The following is a 19,695-nucleotide window of genomic DNA, read 5'->3' on the forward strand; positions in this document are numbered from 1 at the left end:
TTATATTTAATATTTATATTTATTAAAAAAAAAAATTGTAAAAAAAAAAACGTTTCTTTTGGTTCATTATACAACTGTGGCGGGACTAATTACCGCCACAGTCTAGGTAATTAATGGGAAACCCTGGAGTTATATGGGTAGCCTACTTACTACAGTTGACGTATTCGAAGCCTAAACTCTGGGTAAAATGATGAGCAGAAACCAAAAAGCATATCTTCCTCCCCTCCACTCCCACAGCGCAAACATGCATACCTTCTTTCCCCTCTGTCTCATTCACCAGTCCCTCGCGTGGCCCGTCTGCTGTGGCTGCTGCTTTTAAGGAAGGCCTTTGGTTTCATTTTGAAGCAATATTTGCCAATGTGCCAATTCTGCATTTGATTGATATACCCTGGTCTGTTAATAACTTACATGTACCATACACCTAACTCTGTTGAGACAACTCTTGCAACTGTTATTGACTTGTAATTCTATATGTAGGCTATAAGGTGTCACACACACACACACACACACACACACACACACACACACACACACACACACACACACACACACACACACACACACACACACACACACACACACACACAGTATAATAGCCTTGTGGCTTACCTGCCTTGTCAATAGGCTGTTCCATCCGCATGCATGCTTAATACTAATCGCCTGCCGTCGCTGATCAGCAGCTACGTGTCTTACTCAACATCAGTCTTTGGATGTGTCAGCCAGATATATGAAATGGGTTTGTATCTGGAAGCGAAGGGTTAGGCCAGGTGTGTGTCTGCAAGTCACTGCACTCATCAGTCCTTAAGGTGCAGCATGATGGCAGATACTGTGAGAATGCTAATCCTGACCCTTAAGCGCTAAGCTGTTCCTGCCTGCGCTTTGGATGGAGCTTCGGGGGGAAGGGGGGCAAAGTGGCATGAATGGAAGAAATCTCTATGCGTTTGCATGTCTGACCCCAGAGTAACATGTGAAAGTAGCATCAGTACAGTGACGTATTTCCAATGTGGCAGTAGCATCAGTACAGAGACGTATTTCCAATGTGGCAGTAGCATCAGTAGAGAGACTTATTTCCAATGTGGCAGTAGCATCAGTACAGAGACGTATTTCCAATGTGGCAGTAGCATCAGTAGAGACTTATTTCCAATGTGGAAGTAGTATCAGTAGAGACTTATTTCCAATGTGGAAGTAGCATCAGTAGAGACTTATTTCCAATGTGGAAGTAGCATCAGTAGAGACTTATTTCCAATGTGGAAGTAGTATCAGTAGAGACTTATTTCCAATGTGGAAGTAGCATCAGTAGAGACTTATTTCCAATGTGGCAGTAGCATCAGTAGAGACTTATTTCCAATGTGGAAGTAGTATCGGTATTCGGTAGAGGGACTTACCGTATTTCCAATGTGAAAGTAGTATCGGTATTCGGTAGAGGGACTTATTTCCAATGTGAATTTAGCGTTAGCTAGACTTATTTGCAATGTGAAAGTAACGTTAGTTAGACTTATTTCCAATGTCAACCCTCTCTAATGTGTAATTATTAGAAAATAAAGAATGAGCCAATATGCCAGTGTCATTAAGAGGTGAACAACTTAATATTGTCTTACTACTCCATGGTCACACTTGGTCAAAGGCCTTTCCTGTTATCTAGATTAGAACACATTTTGTCTTTTCTTTTCATTGAGGCTTAACTCTGTTTAAATGAAACCGCTCTCCTTCTCAGACCGCTGTCTGTGTTTTCCCCTCCTCTGCAGTCCTTCACACTGACTAGAAAGAGAATCGTCCACTACACCAGCTTTGACCAGAGGAAGAGGGCCAACGCGGCCGTGTTGATCGGCGCCTATGCTGTGAGTATCTCCTCCCTCTTCCCCTCTACCTCCCTGGAGGCTCGCTCGCCCATATCTGTCCATTACCACAGACCAAGAAAACTGTAGAATCATGTCTTCCCCTCACTTGGATAAATCTCCACTAAGGTTCTGGAGGTAACGGTCAAGTCCATAAGCAGGGAAACCGCTGTCACCCACATATATATCTACATGCAGTATTTAGGGCTGGGCGATATGGCCAAAAATGATATCGCGATAACGATATGATAATGTTATCATATCACTCGATATCGATAATTATCGATACTGTTATAAGCAATATTTTTTTTAATTTTAATTTTTAAACAACAGATTTATGTTTATTTTGCAGCAATTCTTTGTCATTGCCGCCATCTTTAGTGTTACATCCCCTCACACTCCAGTTCTCAGGCTGCAGCTGGTTTGAAAGCGAAAGTAAACAAGCTCCTCTGCTGGCTGTGGCTCCAGGGGAGTTGAACAGTTCTGGCTCTGCTAGTTTCTTTTCTATATTTTGGTGCTTTTTTGGTGGACAAACCACCGCACATGTGCACCGTGACTCGCGACTGGAGACTAGCTCTGCTAGCACACATAGCCTACTGTGTACAGACGGTTTCAAACTGTATTTTAAATTAGAAAGCAAACAAAATAAATGGACAAGAGAAAAATAAATCTCAATTTGGTCAGTATTGTCATTTGGACAAGCAAAGCCATTACTTTAAGTTGGTGGCAAGAAAGACAAGTCTGTCCACTGTCTCTGGTTTTAAAACTGCCCTGTTGCAAAAAAAAAAAAAAAAAAAAAAGTATTCCCCCCCCCCCCCTCCCCCGATATATATATTTTTCCGATATTGATTATTAAAATATATCGCGATAATTATCGTTATCGTTTTATCGCCCAGCCCTAGCGGTAGGGGTGGACGGTATAAACGGTATACGGTATAAACGGTATGAATTTGCTCTACGGTATTGTAAGATTCTGATCAAACTGGCCAGTATCACGTCTTCGTCTGTTTGGCTCTCCATCCAATTCCTCTGCGTTGTGTACTTTTAATGGTCCTGACGTCTCCGATACTGGTAGATAAGATCCTTATCTCCCCCCCGTTAGTGCAATCCATAAACCATAATACTTCTCCACTTCCGTAAGAATTCGACACTTCGACACTGTGAGATACCTTATGAGGAGAAGCGTTGTTTTATTGCTATAAACAGAACCTCATGTTATCAGATGTTATCAAATTGTATCGTCCTTGAAGAGTCTATTCTAATGATCTCTCGGTGTGTTCAGATTGTCCTTTTGTTATTCAGTCCAATAGTGGTCAGGCCTAGTCGTTAGCCTAAGACCATCCTCGTGGTAGCCGAAGCTACTGGTGATGTGCCATTCTCCCCCCCCCCCCCCCTCTCTCTCAATGAGAGGAGAGAGTCTCTTCTGGTTTCTTCCCTCTTAGTCTCAGTCAGATTTTAGTCTGCTCAACACCCGGAAACACCGTTCGACTTATAGATGTTCGTCGTCGCAACGACGGCCCCGCCTTCTGGTTGTCATGTGACGTGTTGTCATGACAACTGCGTTTAACCTTTCACACATTAAAATGCAGTTTCATTCACTGTTGCATTAAGATGAACCTCTCTCCCTCCTGCTCTGGGAGAGTACACTCTAATCTCAGATGTTCTTCTAAGGAATTCATAACAAAACCCTCACTGACGCGGCCTGTGCCTGTGAAATCACTGGTTCCACCACCGTCACCGTCTTCCATGCACATTTCAATCACCGTTTTAGCTGTGGTCATCTCTCCCCAATTTATACATCACATACATTGAAAAAGCACCGTTTTCTCTCAATCCCCCCTTGATTCTTATCACCCCTTCAGAATCATAAATCATTATTTGGTTTTTCAATTAATTATGCCAAAAATAGCCTGTGGTTGAAGCAAACCAACCTCGTCTCTCGTGCACAAGAAACGAAGACGGCCCACGGTCAACCCAGTGATCCTGCTGCCTGATGTCTGTTTGCGCCCCCCTTCGTGCACAAAGGGAACCGAAACCGACCACCAAAACCAACAACATCCAACGACTCATAACCATTGGAGCCCCCCTGTCTGCTCCCAATAATTATATCCTGTTGTTCTACTGTTCTCCCTCTTATCTACCTTCTATATATATATATATCCTTCTATACATATATCTTATAATATATGAATCCTCCATTTATATCTCATACTCCTAATCAATGAACACAGGACTTCTCGCTGTTGTCTCGTCTCTCGATCTCCTGATTGAGTCTGAAAGGAAGTCCCTGTTTGTTCATGGTTCACCGCCCGTGCTCTGTTGTTTCAAAACGCTCTCTAAACAGCGTCTCCGCCGGGAAGGCCCCTCCGATGTCCGCCTCGTTCTCCCCTGGGCAACACCGCCTGCGACCGCTGGACTCCGCCTCGTCGGTCATCTCCGCCCCGTCGGTCATCCGCCCTGTCGGTCATCTTGGTTGAGGCTCATCTCCACCGCCGTCGGCCCTCTCTCTCGTCGTGGACGATCTGTGTACCAGGCTGCCGTGCCTGGCCCCTGCGGCTTCCTCCTCCTCCAGTCTGTCTCCTGGCCATCTCCATCGCTGTCGGTGTCATTCCCCCCTTGAAAGCAGAAACACAACACCGGCAGTCTTTCTGTACACTCGACCCTGTGTTTTCTATTAGTCTACCGTGGCTTTGGGCCTGCAGCTCGTTCTCTATATATTTTTTTCCTCTGCAAGCCCCTGCCGTGGCCACGCCCTTTCAGACTGTTGGACGGTGTGAGTGTCCTACAGCCCATGGCGTTATTTGTTCTCTATTAGTCCCCCACCTTCTCAACACCCATATCTAATCCTACAGGGCTGTTCCCTGTTTTGTTGTCTTCCGGCGTGACACCAGCAGCTAAACGATACCCACTCGGCGCTCTACGTTTGTCCCACGGTTGACCCCCAGCGCGCGCCAGTTCTTTCTGGTGACGTGTCCCCTCAAGACTCTGCCTATTTATTAGGTGTGAGAAGGCCCCACTGGAGATCGAACTCCCTCTTATTTCATAATTAAACTTATTTAATTAACCTGTATATCGATCTTATTATTATGATAATGACATACAACCGAGCATCGCTCTAACATACAACAGAGCAGGTTGGTTCCCTGCTCCTAACTCACATACGTACTCGTACTATCATCTAACATACAACAGAGCTGTCCGTCGCCCTATACCCTACGGGGCTGTCTACCGTCGCCCTGGAGCTGTCACCATCGCTCTATACCCTACGGGGCTGTCTACCATCGCCCTGGAGCTGTCACCGTCGCTCTATACCCTACGGGGCTGTCTACCGTCGCCCTGGAGCTGTCACCGTCGCTCTATACCCTACGGGGCTGTCTACCGTCGCCCTGGAGCTGTCACGTCGCTCTATATACCCTACGGGGCTGTCTACCGTCGCCCTGGAGCTGTCCCGTCGCTCTATATACCACACTTTGAGTTCCTTTACAAAGTTCTCACATACACCACCGTGTATACACACAAGCAGTTGGTAATTTTGAAAAAATTCAACTCCTTAATTAACTTAAACTCTACATATTCTCCTATGGGTAATGGAAACTCCCCAGCACTACCCCCCCCCCCCCCCCCTCCGCAATTAAACTCCTTAATTGAATTAAACTCTAAATATTCCCCTATGGGTAATGGAAACTCCCCAGCACTACCCCCCCCCCCCCTCCGCAATTAAACTCCTTAATTGAATTAAACTCTAAATATTCCCCTATGGGTAATGGAAACTCCCCAGCACTACCCCCCCCCCCCTCCGCAATTAAACTCCTTAATTGAATTAAACTCTAAATATTCCCCTATGGGTAATGGAAACTCCCCAGCACTACCCCCCCCCCCCCTCCGCCACTAGGTGGCGACCTACTCCTCCATTTGCCTGTATTATCCCACTGCCCCCCTAGATGGCGGCCAAAACTCAGTCTAGAGGATTGTAGGTCACTTCCTGATTCTAAACCCCTCGTGGCTCTGCGGCCATTTTGACTCGGTGCAAATGGCTACTCTCTCAACAAACGGCCGCTGCCCTTCCTTCCAAGGCCTGAAAACACCGCTGTTTTTCCTCTCTTTCCTATCCATTATCAGGGGACGCTTTCTCAGACTAATACTCTTGCCTGATCGGACATAATACACACTGGTACAATCTCCTTTCGACTTTCCTTCTGTTATGAAAACAGTCCCGCCATAACAATTTTTCGATCTGATTCAAGCGCCCCCCCCCCCCTTTCCTCATCTCGCATTTACCCTCCTTAAACCAAAACTGTGCAGCCTGCCTCATTTGCTTTTCATTCTCTGTAGATAACACCCTCGATTTTCACCATGGCTCTCTGCTCATATTATTACAGCTGGCATTCTCTCTGTCGAACTAGAAATGTTTACGTTTACGGATTCACTATCTGTTCGTTTTTATTTGGCTTAAAATCAAAACAACTGTGTGCACAGTGAACTCACATTTTTGATCGGAGCGCTGTTTCCCCTACAGCGCTGGTTCGCCTCCTGACCGCTCGACTCGCCGCTCTCTCCCAGGGCTGACCGGCCTTGCTTCGATCATGATTCTCCCACACATTGATGACTGTTGTCCACTGTCGCCCCATTATTGAAAAAGTCTTTATCCGTTGTTCTTATCTCTTGCTTTCTGGCTGTCATCAACAACCAACTGTTCCCGTTGTTTTAATCTCTTGCAAATCCGGGTCACGGCACCAACTGTAAGATTCTGATCAAACTGGCCAGTATCACGTCTTCGTCTGTTTGGCTCTCCATCCAATTCCTCTGCGTTGTGTACTTTTAATGGTCCTGACGTCTCCGATACTGGTAGATAAGATCCTTATCTCCCCCCCGTTAGTGCAATCCATAAACCATAATACTTCTCCACTTCCGTAAGAATTCGACACTTCGACACTGTGAGATACCTTATGAGGAGAAGCGTTGTTTTATTGCTATAAACAGAACCTCATGTTATCAGATGTTATCAAATTGTATCGTCCTTGAAGAGTCTATTCTAATGATCTCTCGGTGTGTTCAGATTGTCCTTTTGTTATTCAGTCCAATAGTGGTCAGGCCTAGTCGTTAGCCTAAGACCATCCTCGTGGTAGCCGAAGCTACTGGTGATGTGCCATTCTCCCCCCCCCCCCCTCTCTCTCAATGAGAGGAGAGAGTCTCTTCTGGTTTCTTCCCTCTTAGTCTCAGTCAGATTTTAGTCTGCTCAACACCCGGAAACACCGTTCGACTTATAGATGTTCGTCGTCGCAACGACGGCCCCGCCTTCTGGTTGTCATGTGACGTGTTGTCATGACAACTGCGTTTAACCTTTCACACATTAAAATGCAGTTTCATTCACTGTTGCATTAAGATGAACCTCTCTCCCTCCTGCTCTGGGAGAGTACACTCTAATCTCAGATGTTCTTCTAAGGAATTCATAACAAAACCCTCACTGACGCGGCCTGTGCCTGTGAAATCACTGGTTCCACCACCGTCACCGTCTTCCATGCACATTTCAATCACCGTTTTAGCTGTGGTCATCTCTCCCCAATTTATACATCACATACATTGAAAAAGCACCGTTTTCTCTCAGTATGGATTTTGAGTATACCGTGTAACCGGTAGTGCAGCTCTAAAATAGCAATGACGTCATGTAACCACAGCGCGACTATTTCACTGGCATTTGCCCCTAAAAATAGATAGAATTAGTCATAGATAATAGATATGTGCGAACTGGAAAAAGTTATTTAGGAGGCTTCGCGCAGTGGGCGTGCCAGCCCCTACCGCACGCATGTAAACACGGGTCTAGTAGTCTAGTGGGACGGGACACGGGAGCTGTCGGCGTCTCCCTGAGCTAACGTTAGCTTAGCTACCGTTACAAAATGACCCAGTCAACTATTCACTTTTAGTTTAATACATGATGGGGCATTGTCTAACCGAACGGTATCTAGTCGGCCAGCTACCGATAGCTCCTGACATCAACAAACGCTCCACAAAGTCTAGTACTAGAGACGTGTATGCTACCTGTTAGCTCACGTTAACACAAGTTAGTTCACCGTTCAAAACGAAATGTCCCATTGAACTAAATAATTCACTGAGGCGTTGTATTAACGTTATATATGCAGTAGCTACAGATAGCTCATGATATCAATGTCTTATAACACTGATTCGATGCGTATTCGAGCTGAGGGCTTGCTAACGTTATAATACCAATACAATAGGGTCCAGGTGCAGCGCCGGAGAATCCTGGCCGTAGCTCTGCTCGAGGCTACTCGAGTATAGGTCCAGGTGCAGCTCCGGAGAATTCTGGCCGTAGCTGGAGGCTACTAGAGTACACACAGACAGTGGAGCTTGTTGCATGGTGGCGATGTCTCGCAGATAATACCAGTACAAGTCTAATTATATAATATATATATTTTATAAAAAAAATATATATATATAAAATAATTTTTTTTTTTTATCAAAAACGATGATACCGTGATATATACCGTTACCGTCTATGCTTCAAATTATACCGTGATATAAATTTTAGACCATACCGTCCACCCCTACCTAGCGGTATTACATTTTTTGGGGCAGGCTTTGGTACCCGCTAGGAGTGTAACGATGCATCGATCCTAGTGTTTGTGTGTTGTTTTTATTGACCTATAGTCCATTCATGCTGAGTGATCAGTTCCACTTCCCCCAGCCACATTTGTGTATTCAAAATTCTTTGGGGAATTAACTGATAGAAAATGTATCGAATCAAATCGTGGTCAAATGAAGAGATTTCATGATGCATTGAATCGTTGCCTGAAGAATCGTAATCAAATTTAATCGTTGTGAGGTTGCATCGTTACACCCCTAACTGTTATGTGTATAGTAAGCGCAGTCACTAGAAGGCTTGATTTGAATTGAAAGTTGTCCGATTACACTACCGAGTTGAAGTACTCCAGTGGATTATGTTACTGATGATAATACTGATGGATACTGGTAACCTGCTTAAAATGAAAATCTCTGACAGATGACATTTTGACAGGAACCGTCCCCCAGCTCATCTAATTATTTCTTCATTCATCACGTGACAAAACCGACCGTAATTCCGCAGCATGCTTTCTAACGAATCTGCCAGTGATTCCACCCTGGGATTCTTCAGTGTTGTAAACTGAAGCCATCATGAAAGTGTGCACATTTTGTCTTTCTCACAAGTTGGACTTGATTGATTTATGTCTCTTTGTAAATGTGTGTGCGTGTGTGACTGTGTGTGCCATTTTGATACAATGTCCTGGTTTCCTCCCAAGAGGATTACTGCAGTTGGATGAACAGCTGGCTGTTGGCTGTTTTATATCATCATATGTCACATCACACGCATGCACACATGCACACACGCACATGCACACACGCACACCATTCATGTTTTTATTATATTCATTTTTTTTAATTTTGTATTTATTCATACATGGAATTGTTACAGTCCAACAGTGTCTTCAATTAATTCAATTAATATGATCCACTAAATTCCATGGCCGAAAGGAACAGGAAGAAAACTCTTATTGTACCTGCCCCTACACACATACAGTGTGCACTGATATCAATCAATCAATCAGATTTATTTATATAGCACATTTAACATGACACGTGTCAACCAAAGTGCTGTACAGAGGGTAGATACATAGATACATATAGACAACAATCACAACTCCGTTTTATGGGAGGGCACACAGGCAAGCACACAGGAAAACGGGGCATGAGTCAGTGAACGGGAAAGGCTAGTAGGTAGAAGTGGGTTTTGAGCCTAGATTTGAAGGCATCTATCGAGGGGGCAAGCCTAATGGAGGTGGGGATGCTGTTCCACAGTTCAGGGGCTGCGGCAGCAAAGGCACGGCCCCCCCTGAGCCCCCCCTGAGCTTGAGGTTAGACCTCTGGACTGTCGGGAGCCTCTGATCGGCTGACCTGAGGGACCTGGTGTTGGAATAGGGGGATAGGAGGTCTGAGATGTAGGAGGGGGGCTGACCATTAAGGGCTTTAAAAACAAATGGGAGAACCTTAAAATCTATCCTGATAGACTGTTCATAGCGCAATGTCTATCAAACCAAACAAAATGTACATACTTATTTAGCAGAAATGAAAACATCAACACAATTAAATTATCATAAATAAATATTTCAGTTAATTGCATATTTACTGATGTTCATTCATTTATACACACACACCTTTATCTATATATTTATAGTACACAGTTATATTATATCATGTATTATTTTATATTATCTATAACTAAATCATACTACTATCATACTATAGTATACTACACTATATTTGTATACAGTATTATACAATATTTTAATTATATACTGTTATTAATTAATATAATATTATTTATTATTCTATAAGCTGCTATATACTATATTACTATACTCCTACTAGCCTATACTGTAATGCTATGCTATATTATCCTGTTATGCTAAACTGCAATACTATACTGTCATAACTTTATTTAACTCTCCTCACTTTTTGTTGCATAATATTTATAGTATAAACTATAAATACTCAGTAGTAATAATTAATATATCTTATACCCAGTTTAATCACCTGTATATTACTATTGCACTTTACTGTTACATTTGCACTCTAATTGGAAGCCAAACCTATTTTCATACTGTGGCGATAAGAAAGTAGTGAGCCAGAGACGTAGGTCGAGTTGAGTACTTTACTTATCCTGCACATAGCATTTACAATAACAACCACCCGTCACCCGGAACCGGAAGTGGCATTTAACCTTTCCCCTAACCAGTACAACCCACACTCTTAAAGGCACAAGCCCACCTTGGTGAATGTCTCTTAATATAGGTCACCACACAGGCCCCCCCAGAATTCACCAAAACAAAAACTGCAACTAATTAATAGCCAGTGATCAGTCCATCAATGAACAGATTACCGCATGAAATAGTCAACGTGGAGGGGGACTGATCAAGCGGCCGAACCGACTGCGCTTAACCAGAGGGGGATTAAGGGAGAGAAGTGGGACCAGCGGCCGGGCCACGGGAGGGGCCAAGGCCGGAACAGAGGACGGGGCAGGGGTCTGAGCCGAAACCGGGGGGCGCCCCCGCCGCGGGGGTAGGGCCAACTGAACTGGTTCGTCCTTGTCCAAGTGGGCAGGCTTAAGACGGTCTATAGTGACCCGCTCCGGCCTGCCCCCCATGTCCACAACAAAGTTTTTAGTGCCTGCCTCCAGGACACGGAAAGGCCCGTCATAAGGGGGCTGCAGCGGGGTCCGATGGCTGTCGTGCTGGATGAACACATATTTGGCCAATGACAGGTCCCTGGGGATGTAGGACTGGGGAAGGCAGTGGCGGGATGTTGGAATGGGAATAAGGGCATCGGCAACACCCCGGGACACTGTTCGATGGGAGGCGACGGACCAGGAAGCTGTGGCCTCCGGAAGAAACTCCCCAGGGACCCGCAGCGGCTGGCCGTACACCAGCTCGACGGACGAGGCCTGGAGGTCCTCTTTGGGGGCAGAACGAAGACCAAGCAGAAACCCACGGGAGGCGGTCAACCCAGTTGCCATCCGTAAGGGCAGCCCGAAGAGTGGCCTTCATGTCCCTATGGAACCGCTCGCAAAGCCCGTTGCCCTGCGGGTTGTACGCCGTAGTGCGGTGGATCTTCACCCCCAGGTGCTCTGCAACTGCAGTCCAGAGCTCCGAAGTGAACTGGGGGCCCCTGTCGCTTGTGATGTCCCCCGGTGTGCCAAAACGGGCCACCCAGCAGCCGATGAAAGCCCGGGCCACCTTCGCTGCCGTAGTGGACAGTGGAACAGCCTCCGGCCACCTGGTGGTCCTGTCCACCATGGTGAGGAGGTGAGTATATCCGCGGGAGGGGGGCAGGGGGCCCACCAGGTCCACATTCACGTGATCGAACCGCCTCTCCGGCACTATAAACGGTGCCAAAGGGGCTTTGGTATGGCGGTGCACCTTGGCGCGCTGGCACGCCACACATGAGCCAGCCCAGGTCCTAACATCCTTCCGGAGGCCAGGCCGCGTGTACCTGTTCCGCAACAGTAAGTGACTTCCGGGGTAGGCCTGATTGGCCCCGACAGGCACGTGACGCGGCAAACTCAGGACGCGCAACGAGGCTGCTGAGAGCTGTCGCGCGGAAATAGGCTGTCTATTGCCATTCTCTAACACAAACTCTAACCTTAACCAGCTCCTTAACAGCGCCTAAACTTAACCGTTCTAACCTTAACCAACTCCGAAACAATGCCTAACCTTAACCTTAACCTTAACCATGCCTAACCTTAACCATAGAAAGAATATTGCCATTCTCTAAGACAAACTCTAACCTTAACCAGCTCCTTAACAGCGCCTAAACTTAACCGTTCTAACCTTAACCAACTCCGAAACAATGCCTAACCTTAACCTTAACCTTAACCATGCCTAACCTTAACCGGCGAAAGAATACACGTTAAAAAAAAAATCACGTAAAAAAATAAAGATTTGATGGGATTCGAACTCACCAACAACGGACCGCAGGATCGCAGGACCGCTGCTCTGCCAGGTGAGCTATAGCGCCGAATGAGAGTCATGGCGTATTTGGACGGTTACGTAATTCCGTAAGCTCTGCCGCTCGGCTCCGCGGAGCGTGCCGCGCGGCAGAGAAAGTTGCGCGTCACGTGCCTGTCGGGGCCAATCAGGCCTACCCCGGAAGTCACTTACTGTTGCGGAACAGTTACACGCGGCCAGGCCACACAAACTTGACCCCCACCAGCTTAGTCGAGGCCTTCACACCTGGGTGGGAAAGGCCGTGGATCATGTTAAAAACCCGGCGCCGCCAGGCCGTAGGCACCATAGGGCCCGGTTGGCCAGTGGAGATGTCGCAGAGGAGAGTGGCATTAGCTGTGTCAAACACCACATCCTCCAGCTGCAGTGCAGTAGGGCCCGTCCGGTAGGCCTGAATGTCTGAGTCTGTGGCTTGGTCTGCCGCCATGGCGGCATAATCGAGTCCCAAGTGGACGGACCCGATGACCGCCCTAGAGAGGCAGTCGGCGACAAAGTTGTTCTTGCCCGCCACGTGCTGAATGTCCGTGGTTAACTCGGAGATCGCCGATAGCTGCTGCTGCTGACGTCCCGACCACGGCTCCGAGGTCTTGGCCATGGAGAACGTCAGCGGCTTATGGTCCACAATGGCAGTGAACTGGCGGCCTTCCAACAGGAATCTAAAGTGCCTAGTGGCGAGGAACAGACCCAGCAGTTCCCTGTCGAAAGTACTGTACTTACGCTCGTTGTCGCGGAGCTGTTTGCTAAAAAAGGCCAGTGGCTGCCAGGCCCCGCCCACCCACTGCTCGCACACCGCCCCCACTGCATAGTCAGAGGCGTCTGTCGTGAGGGCGACCGGGGCAGTGGGAGAGGGGTGCGCCAGCAGAGCAGCGTTGGCTAGCGCGGTCTTGGCAGCCCCAAAAGCGCTGTCCATCCCAGAGGACCAGTCTAACTCGTCCTTGGGCACCTTGCCCCGCAGGGCCTCGTACAAGGGGCGCATGAGGTGGGCAGCATGGGGAAGAAACCGGTTGTAAAAGTTCACCATGCCCAGGAACTCCTGTAAAGACCGTACAGTGCGGGGGCGAGGAAAACTGGCAACGGCCTCCACCCTGGCGGGGAGTGGGGTGGCGCCCTGTGGAGCGACGTGGTGTCCGAGGAAGGTGATGGAGGACTGCCCGAACTGGCACTTGGTCGGGTTGACGATGAGGCCGTGTTTACTGAGCCGCTCAAACAGCTGCTGGAGGTGTGTCATGTGCTCCTCTATGGATGCACTGGCTACAAGAATGTCATCCAAATACACAAACAAAAACGGCATGTCCTGGAGCACAGAGTCCATCAGCCGCTGAAACGTCTGTGCCGCCCCCATGAGTCCGAAAGGCATTCTTAGGAACTCAAAGTCCAAAGGGTGTAATGACAGCTGTTTTGGGCACGTCCCGTGGATGGACCGGCACCTGGTGGTACCCGCGCACCAGGTCCACCTTGGAGAAGATGACGGCCCCCGCCAGGTGGGTAGAGAAGTCCTGTATGTGCGGGACAGGGTACCGGTCGGGGGTTGTGGCGTTATTAAGGTGACGGAAATCGCCGCAGGGGCACCAACCCCCGCCAGCTTTTGTAACCATATGTAATGGAGAAGCCCACGGGCTGTTCGAGCGGCGCACAATGCCAAGTCGCTCCATGGTGGAAAACTCCCCCCTGGCGATTGCCAGCTTGGCTGAGTCGAGACGCCAAGCCCGGGCATAGACTGGCGGGCCTTCGGTGGTAATATGGTGTTCCACCCCGTGTTTGGCCACTGCAGATGAGAACGTGGGTGTGGTGAGGTCAGGGAACCCGGCGAGCAGGCGTTCATACAAGTCCCCGGTGGCAAGTGTGTTCAACAGGCAGAGAGCTCCGCCCCCCCCCCAACCGCCCCAAGTGTGCAGGGGTAAGAGGAAAAAGAGAGGGCATCGATTAAGCGACAGTTTTTCACATCTACCAACAGACTGAAGGCACAGAGGAAGTCTGCTCCCAGGAGCGGCGTGGACACCGCAGCCATCACAAAACCCCAGCCGAAACGGCCCCCCCCAAAACACACCTCCACATACCTGGTGCCGTAAGTACGTATGGGCGTACCGTTCGCTGCGTCCATCTGGGGCCCGTGTCTGCCGTCCATGGTGTCCACGCCCTGTGCCGGCAGGATGCTGTGTTGTGCGCCCGAGTCCACCAGCAGCCGCCGGCCGGACAAGGAGTCAGTGATGAACAACAGCTTGCAGTCATGGCCGGCACCCACAGCCACTAATGAGCGCCGGCCCTGGCATTTCCCTGCCCCTTGAAACTTGAACCTGGCATGGTAATAACAGAGCCCGTCGTCGGGTTGGCGTCGGGCTGTCACCGCAGCCGCGGTGTCTGTATAAGCATCCAGTGGTGGGGCTGAGGTGCCCTGGTGGGGCAGCAGTGCATGGACAAACTGCTGCTGCCTGTTGGCCAGGAAAACCCTGTCTGCTTCTGCAGCCAGGCCGCGATAGTCTTTGGTGGAGGAGAGGAGGGAACTGGCCAGTGCCGTGCGCACAGGCACTGGAAGCTGCCGTAGGAAAATGTGCGTGAACAGAAAAGAGGGATCTGCTGATCCCAGCACAGCCAGCATCTTCTCCATCAACTCTGATGGTTTGCCGTCACCGAGGCCGTTGAGGGACAGCATGCGGTCTGCTTTCTCCAACTCTGACAGTTCATACAGCTTCAGAAGGAATGTCTTTAGCGCATTGTACTTGTCAGCTGCCGGCGGATCCTCCAACAGCATCATCGCCCGTGCCGTCGTCGAAGCATCCAACGCCGCCACCACATGGAAGTATTTGTTTATGTCCTGCGTTATTCCTCTCAGCTGGAATTGGGCTTCGATGTGTTGAAACCACGGCCCGGGGATTATGCTGCCAAAAGTCTGGCAACTTGACGGTCACAGCGTAAATGTTCGCTTGCAACATATTAGCGTCGTTAGCATTCGGCGTGGGTGCTTGCGGTTGCGCAACGCCGTTGTCTTGAGACATAATGCTAATGTTGTTTAACGTTAACAAATGTTCTTCACAGGGTCACCAATGTGGCGATAAGAAAGTAGTGAGCCAGAGACGTAGGTTGAGTTGAGTACTTTACTTATCCTGCACATAGCATTTACAATAACAACCACCCGTCACCCGGAACCGGAAGTGGCATTTAACCTTTCCCCTAACCAGTACAACAACCCACACTCTTAAAGGCACAAGCCCACCTTGGTGAATGTCTCTTAATATAGGTCACCACAATACTGTACTTGTTCTGTATAATGGCAATACATTTGAATCTAATCTTGAGTTGGATTTATTTAGGCTATTTATCATGCCTTTTAAAATCGCACGCAAAAGGCAAAGTATTGAGGGCCAAAGTGTCGAAGCGGTTTATTAATTATTTAATCAGTTTGTTTATTTATTTAAAAACCTCGATAGATAGTGCCTGACCCTCTCGGCTTCGGGTCGGTTCCATCTGCACGTGGGAAGGTGCTTCTCCGCGGATCTGCCGACGAGTCACATTCCACCGGGGGACTGGAGGGCTTTGATGGTAGATTAGAAGCTCCCAGACACGGTTATTGCATCTCGTTCCACTGGGAAAAAAAGGGAGCACAGTGTTCTCACAGGGCTCGTGGAAGGAGCGTCCGTCGTGTCACAGGGGCCCCGAGCTAAGCAGAAGTCAAGTGCAGAATTGGACCGAGGCAGCTGTAAAGCAGAGAAGACCAGTGTGATGTTCTCTGGCAGAGTTGAACAGAAGGATCCGTTCCCGTTTTAAAGGACATTTATTTGAAGTTGTGACGTTTCAAGCACAAGGATCTTTTCGTCAGACTCCGTCTCTGTTCAGCTCTACAGGGTATTTCTTGATCTAGCGTCCATCCTGTTGGGTGTTTTTCCTACCGTTTCTTCGTGTTCTCTCGTGAAACTAAAGATCTGTCGCAACTTCGTCCTTCAACCAAGGTACATGAACTGGGAAGAAACTATCAAGGGAGAAGAATTCAGCAAATCTTTGAAGATCCGTCATCCGTTGTGACCCTGATTAAGGCATGATGCTGAAACACCTTGGTTTTAATTGTATGAATAAAAAGCATAATGTTTTAGAACGGCCTCCAAAGCGTTGCAGAATTGTTCTCCCTTGATGTTCTCTGGTGCCTGGGAAACGTCTTTCCAGACTTGATGCATGGACCAGTGACGGGTCTCTTACAGTTTTGAAGTTTTGATTTTACTTTAGTAAAGATTAGCCAAAATGTGCTTAGTAAAGTATAACCCATCTTGATGGAGGTGATTTCCTTTTTTAAATGCTCCTGGCGTTTGAATGCATTCCAGGATTAGCTTAGTTTGTTATCTTGAACTCCTAGTGTGTCCTACACGGCTGACTAATGAGATGTCAGGGTGTCGAGGCATTGAGGGCATGAATTACACAGAGATCCTCAAGTCTTGTTCAGCCATCGCACGGAGGCCTAGATACACATCGATACTTTACATCAAGGTTCTCATTCTCCCTGGAGCTCAGTGGAACTTCACTGGCTTCCCCACACAATGTAAATGGTAAAGGGCTGCATTTATATAACACTTTTATCCAAAGCGCTTTACAACTTGTTCCTCACATTTTACCCATTCACTCACACATTCATACACCGACGGCGGAGGCAACCATGCAAGATGCCAACCTGCTCATAAAGAGCAATTAGGGGTTAAGTGTCTTGCTCAAAGACACTTCGACACGCTGCACGGGAGGGGCGGGAATCGAACCAGGAACCTCTGCATTACCAGACGAGTGCTCTACCTCCTGAGCCACTGTCGCCCCCCCCCCCCCCCCCCCCCATGTCCTTCAGTCTGACATGTTGTCTGTGGCCGTCTTGGTCCGTAGTACAATACACACCGACGACTAAAACTTTGACCCTAATCAGTGCTGTCAATCTTCGACTTTGAGCCAATTCGGATAAGAAACATTCCATCCATGTCCATCCAAACAGTCTGTAGTAGTTTAGTTATCTCATGTGAACCCAAGGAAATACAATTATCTTTAAATTCAAGTTCTGTGGTAATGGTTCTGTGGGTAGTTCCTGAGTTCATAAACTTAGTAGCCTACCAGTTCTGTGGGTCGTTCCTGAGTTAATAAATTTAGTAGCCCTGTCGCAATCATTACTATATCGACTTATTGTACAATATTTGGCCTCGATAGTGCCGTTTACGTGTGTGTTTGATTACATAGAATGTCGGCAACATTTCAGCCAATCACGCTGCTTCTGTCCCCCTGGTCTCAGAGCGCTCTGTGGGGGGAGGGGCTCAGCGGCAGTGCCTCCAGCACAGATTCACAGAGTGGACAGTACGCAACAGTGAACCAGCCAGGTGAAGTGTAGAGAGATAACGTGCTGATCGAGGCTAATAGGTGTTTTTCCCGATGACTGCACAATTCCAGCCAGAAAGTTTGGAAGAATAAATGGACGTTGTCAACTGAATTACCCTTTTATTCTCCTCCATTGGGCGATTATTTTCATCTAAACGTATTTCTTTAATAATACGCAATGTTGCCTATTCCAGTCAGGGAGGTGTGGAATGTTACATACTGTAGTTAGACATGCTCAACTAATGGTCAAAATATAATCTTAAAATAGATTACTTGACTGCATCCTTGTTTTGATGAACAGTTCGATTTCACCCCCACTGACAGAACGTTTTGCTTGCGATCTATACCCTGAAATGCCAACTTTGGTTGTGTCAAAATAAAGTGAAATGCTCACGTTTACGATATCATAATCAGTGGCATAAAATGGTCATAAAATTACAATAATATTGTTTATCGCAATTATTTCTGGGATAATATATCCTCCCAACAAAAATATTTATCGTGACACCTACTTAGAAGCCTCCCAGTTTACAAGTGCTGCCTGAACACAATGAGGTACACACACCCACCGTAATCTGGCAGCACTGAATCTCCGTGCTTCAGTAGGATCCTGTTGTCTGGATAGATGCTGAATATTTCATGTGCCCGGAGCAGCTGCCCTAACAAAGCTTCATTCTCTCCACCAAGGAGGAGAGCTATAGGCTTCATGCACTGTTTCTTCTCTTTGGCCTTTTAGACGGATGGATAGATAATTTATTATCCTCCTTGAAGGAAATTTGTTTCCACGGCTTGTATCTGCAGCCGGACGGGAGGAGAGTGGAGCACGAGTTCAGGGGGTGGCTGGGATCGCGTGCTGTGGCGATTGCTTTGCGTGTGATGGCAGTGTCAATGATGGCTGGGAGGTTGTGATGGCAGTGTCAATGATGGCTGGGAGGTTGTGATGGCAGTGTCAATGATGGCTGGGAGGTTGTGATGGCAGTGTCGATGATTGCTGGGAGGTTGTGATGGCAGTGTCGATGATTGCTGGGAGGTTGTGATGGCAGTGTCAATGTTGGCTGGGAGGTTGTGATGGCAGTGTCGATGATGGCTGGGAGGTTGTGATCGCAGTGTCGATGATTGCTGGGAGGTACTGATGGCAGTGTCGATGATTGCTGGGACTGGGAGGTACTGATGGCAGTGTCGATGATTGCTGGGAGGTTGTGATGGCAGTGTCAATGATGGCTGGGAGGTTGTGATGGCAGTGTCGATGATTGCTGGGAGGTTGTGATGACAGTGTCAATGATGGCTGGGAGGTTGTGATGGCAGTGTCGATGATTGCTGGGAGGTTGTGATGGCAGTGTCAATGATGGCTGGGAGGTTGTGATGGCAGTGTCGATGATTGCTGGGAGGTACTGATGGCAGTGTCGATGATTGCTGGGAGGTTGTGATGGCAGTGTCAATGATGGCTGGGAGGTTGTGATCGCAGTGTCGATGATTGCTGGGAGGTTGTGATGGCAGTGTCAATGATGGCTGGGAGGTTGTGATGGCAGTGTCGATGATGGCTGGGAGGTTGTGATGGCAGTGTCAATGATGGCTGGGAGGTTGTGATGGCAGTGTCGATGATGGCTGGGAGGTTGTGATCGCAGTGTCGATGATTGCTGGGAGGTTGTGATGGCAGTGTCAATGATGGCTGGGAGGTTGTGATGGCAGTGTCGATGATTGCTGGGAGGTACTGATGGCAGTGTCGATGATTGCTGGGAGGTTGTCATGGCAGTGTCGATGATGGTTGGGAGGCTACCTCCTATAGTAGTTTACTGAGGAACCTGTGCACCCAGTGGGTGAGGGGGGTGGCGTTGAGATGGTGGAGTTTGCTGATCATGTGGTCGTTAGATGGTGTTGAAGAAGTGATGCAGAGCTGCCTGAAATCAATTAATTGAACCCTGATATAGTGGCCAGAGGAGACCAGGTGCTGAATAGAACCCTGGTATAGTGGCCAG

The 19,695-nt window shown here is 48.0% G+C and overlaps 1 protein-coding gene across 5 annotated transcripts in view; it reads left to right on the top strand.

Moving 5' to 3' along the window:
- Window positions 1-19,695, top strand: part of cdc14ab (cell division cycle 14Ab) — a gene marked incomplete at its 5' end in the record, with an annotated part of 107,140 nt that overhangs the window by 15,329 nt on the left and 72,116 nt on the right. For all 5 annotated transcript variants that reach the window (XM_084310036.1, XM_084310038.1, XM_084310035.1 and 2 more), the window contains one exon: window positions 1,746-1,838. In XM_084310036.1, the coding sequence (XP_084166162.1) occupies window positions 1,746-1,838 (93 nt within the window). The remainder of the gene's footprint in view (window positions 1-1,745; window positions 1,839-19,695) is intronic.

The sequence above is a fragment of the Notolepis coatsorum genome (genome assembly GCF_963971535.1).
Source record: "Notolepis coatsorum genome assembly, chromosome: 3".
Taxonomy (NCBI): Eukaryota; Metazoa; Chordata; class Actinopteri; order Aulopiformes; family Paralepididae; genus Notolepis; species Notolepis coatsorum.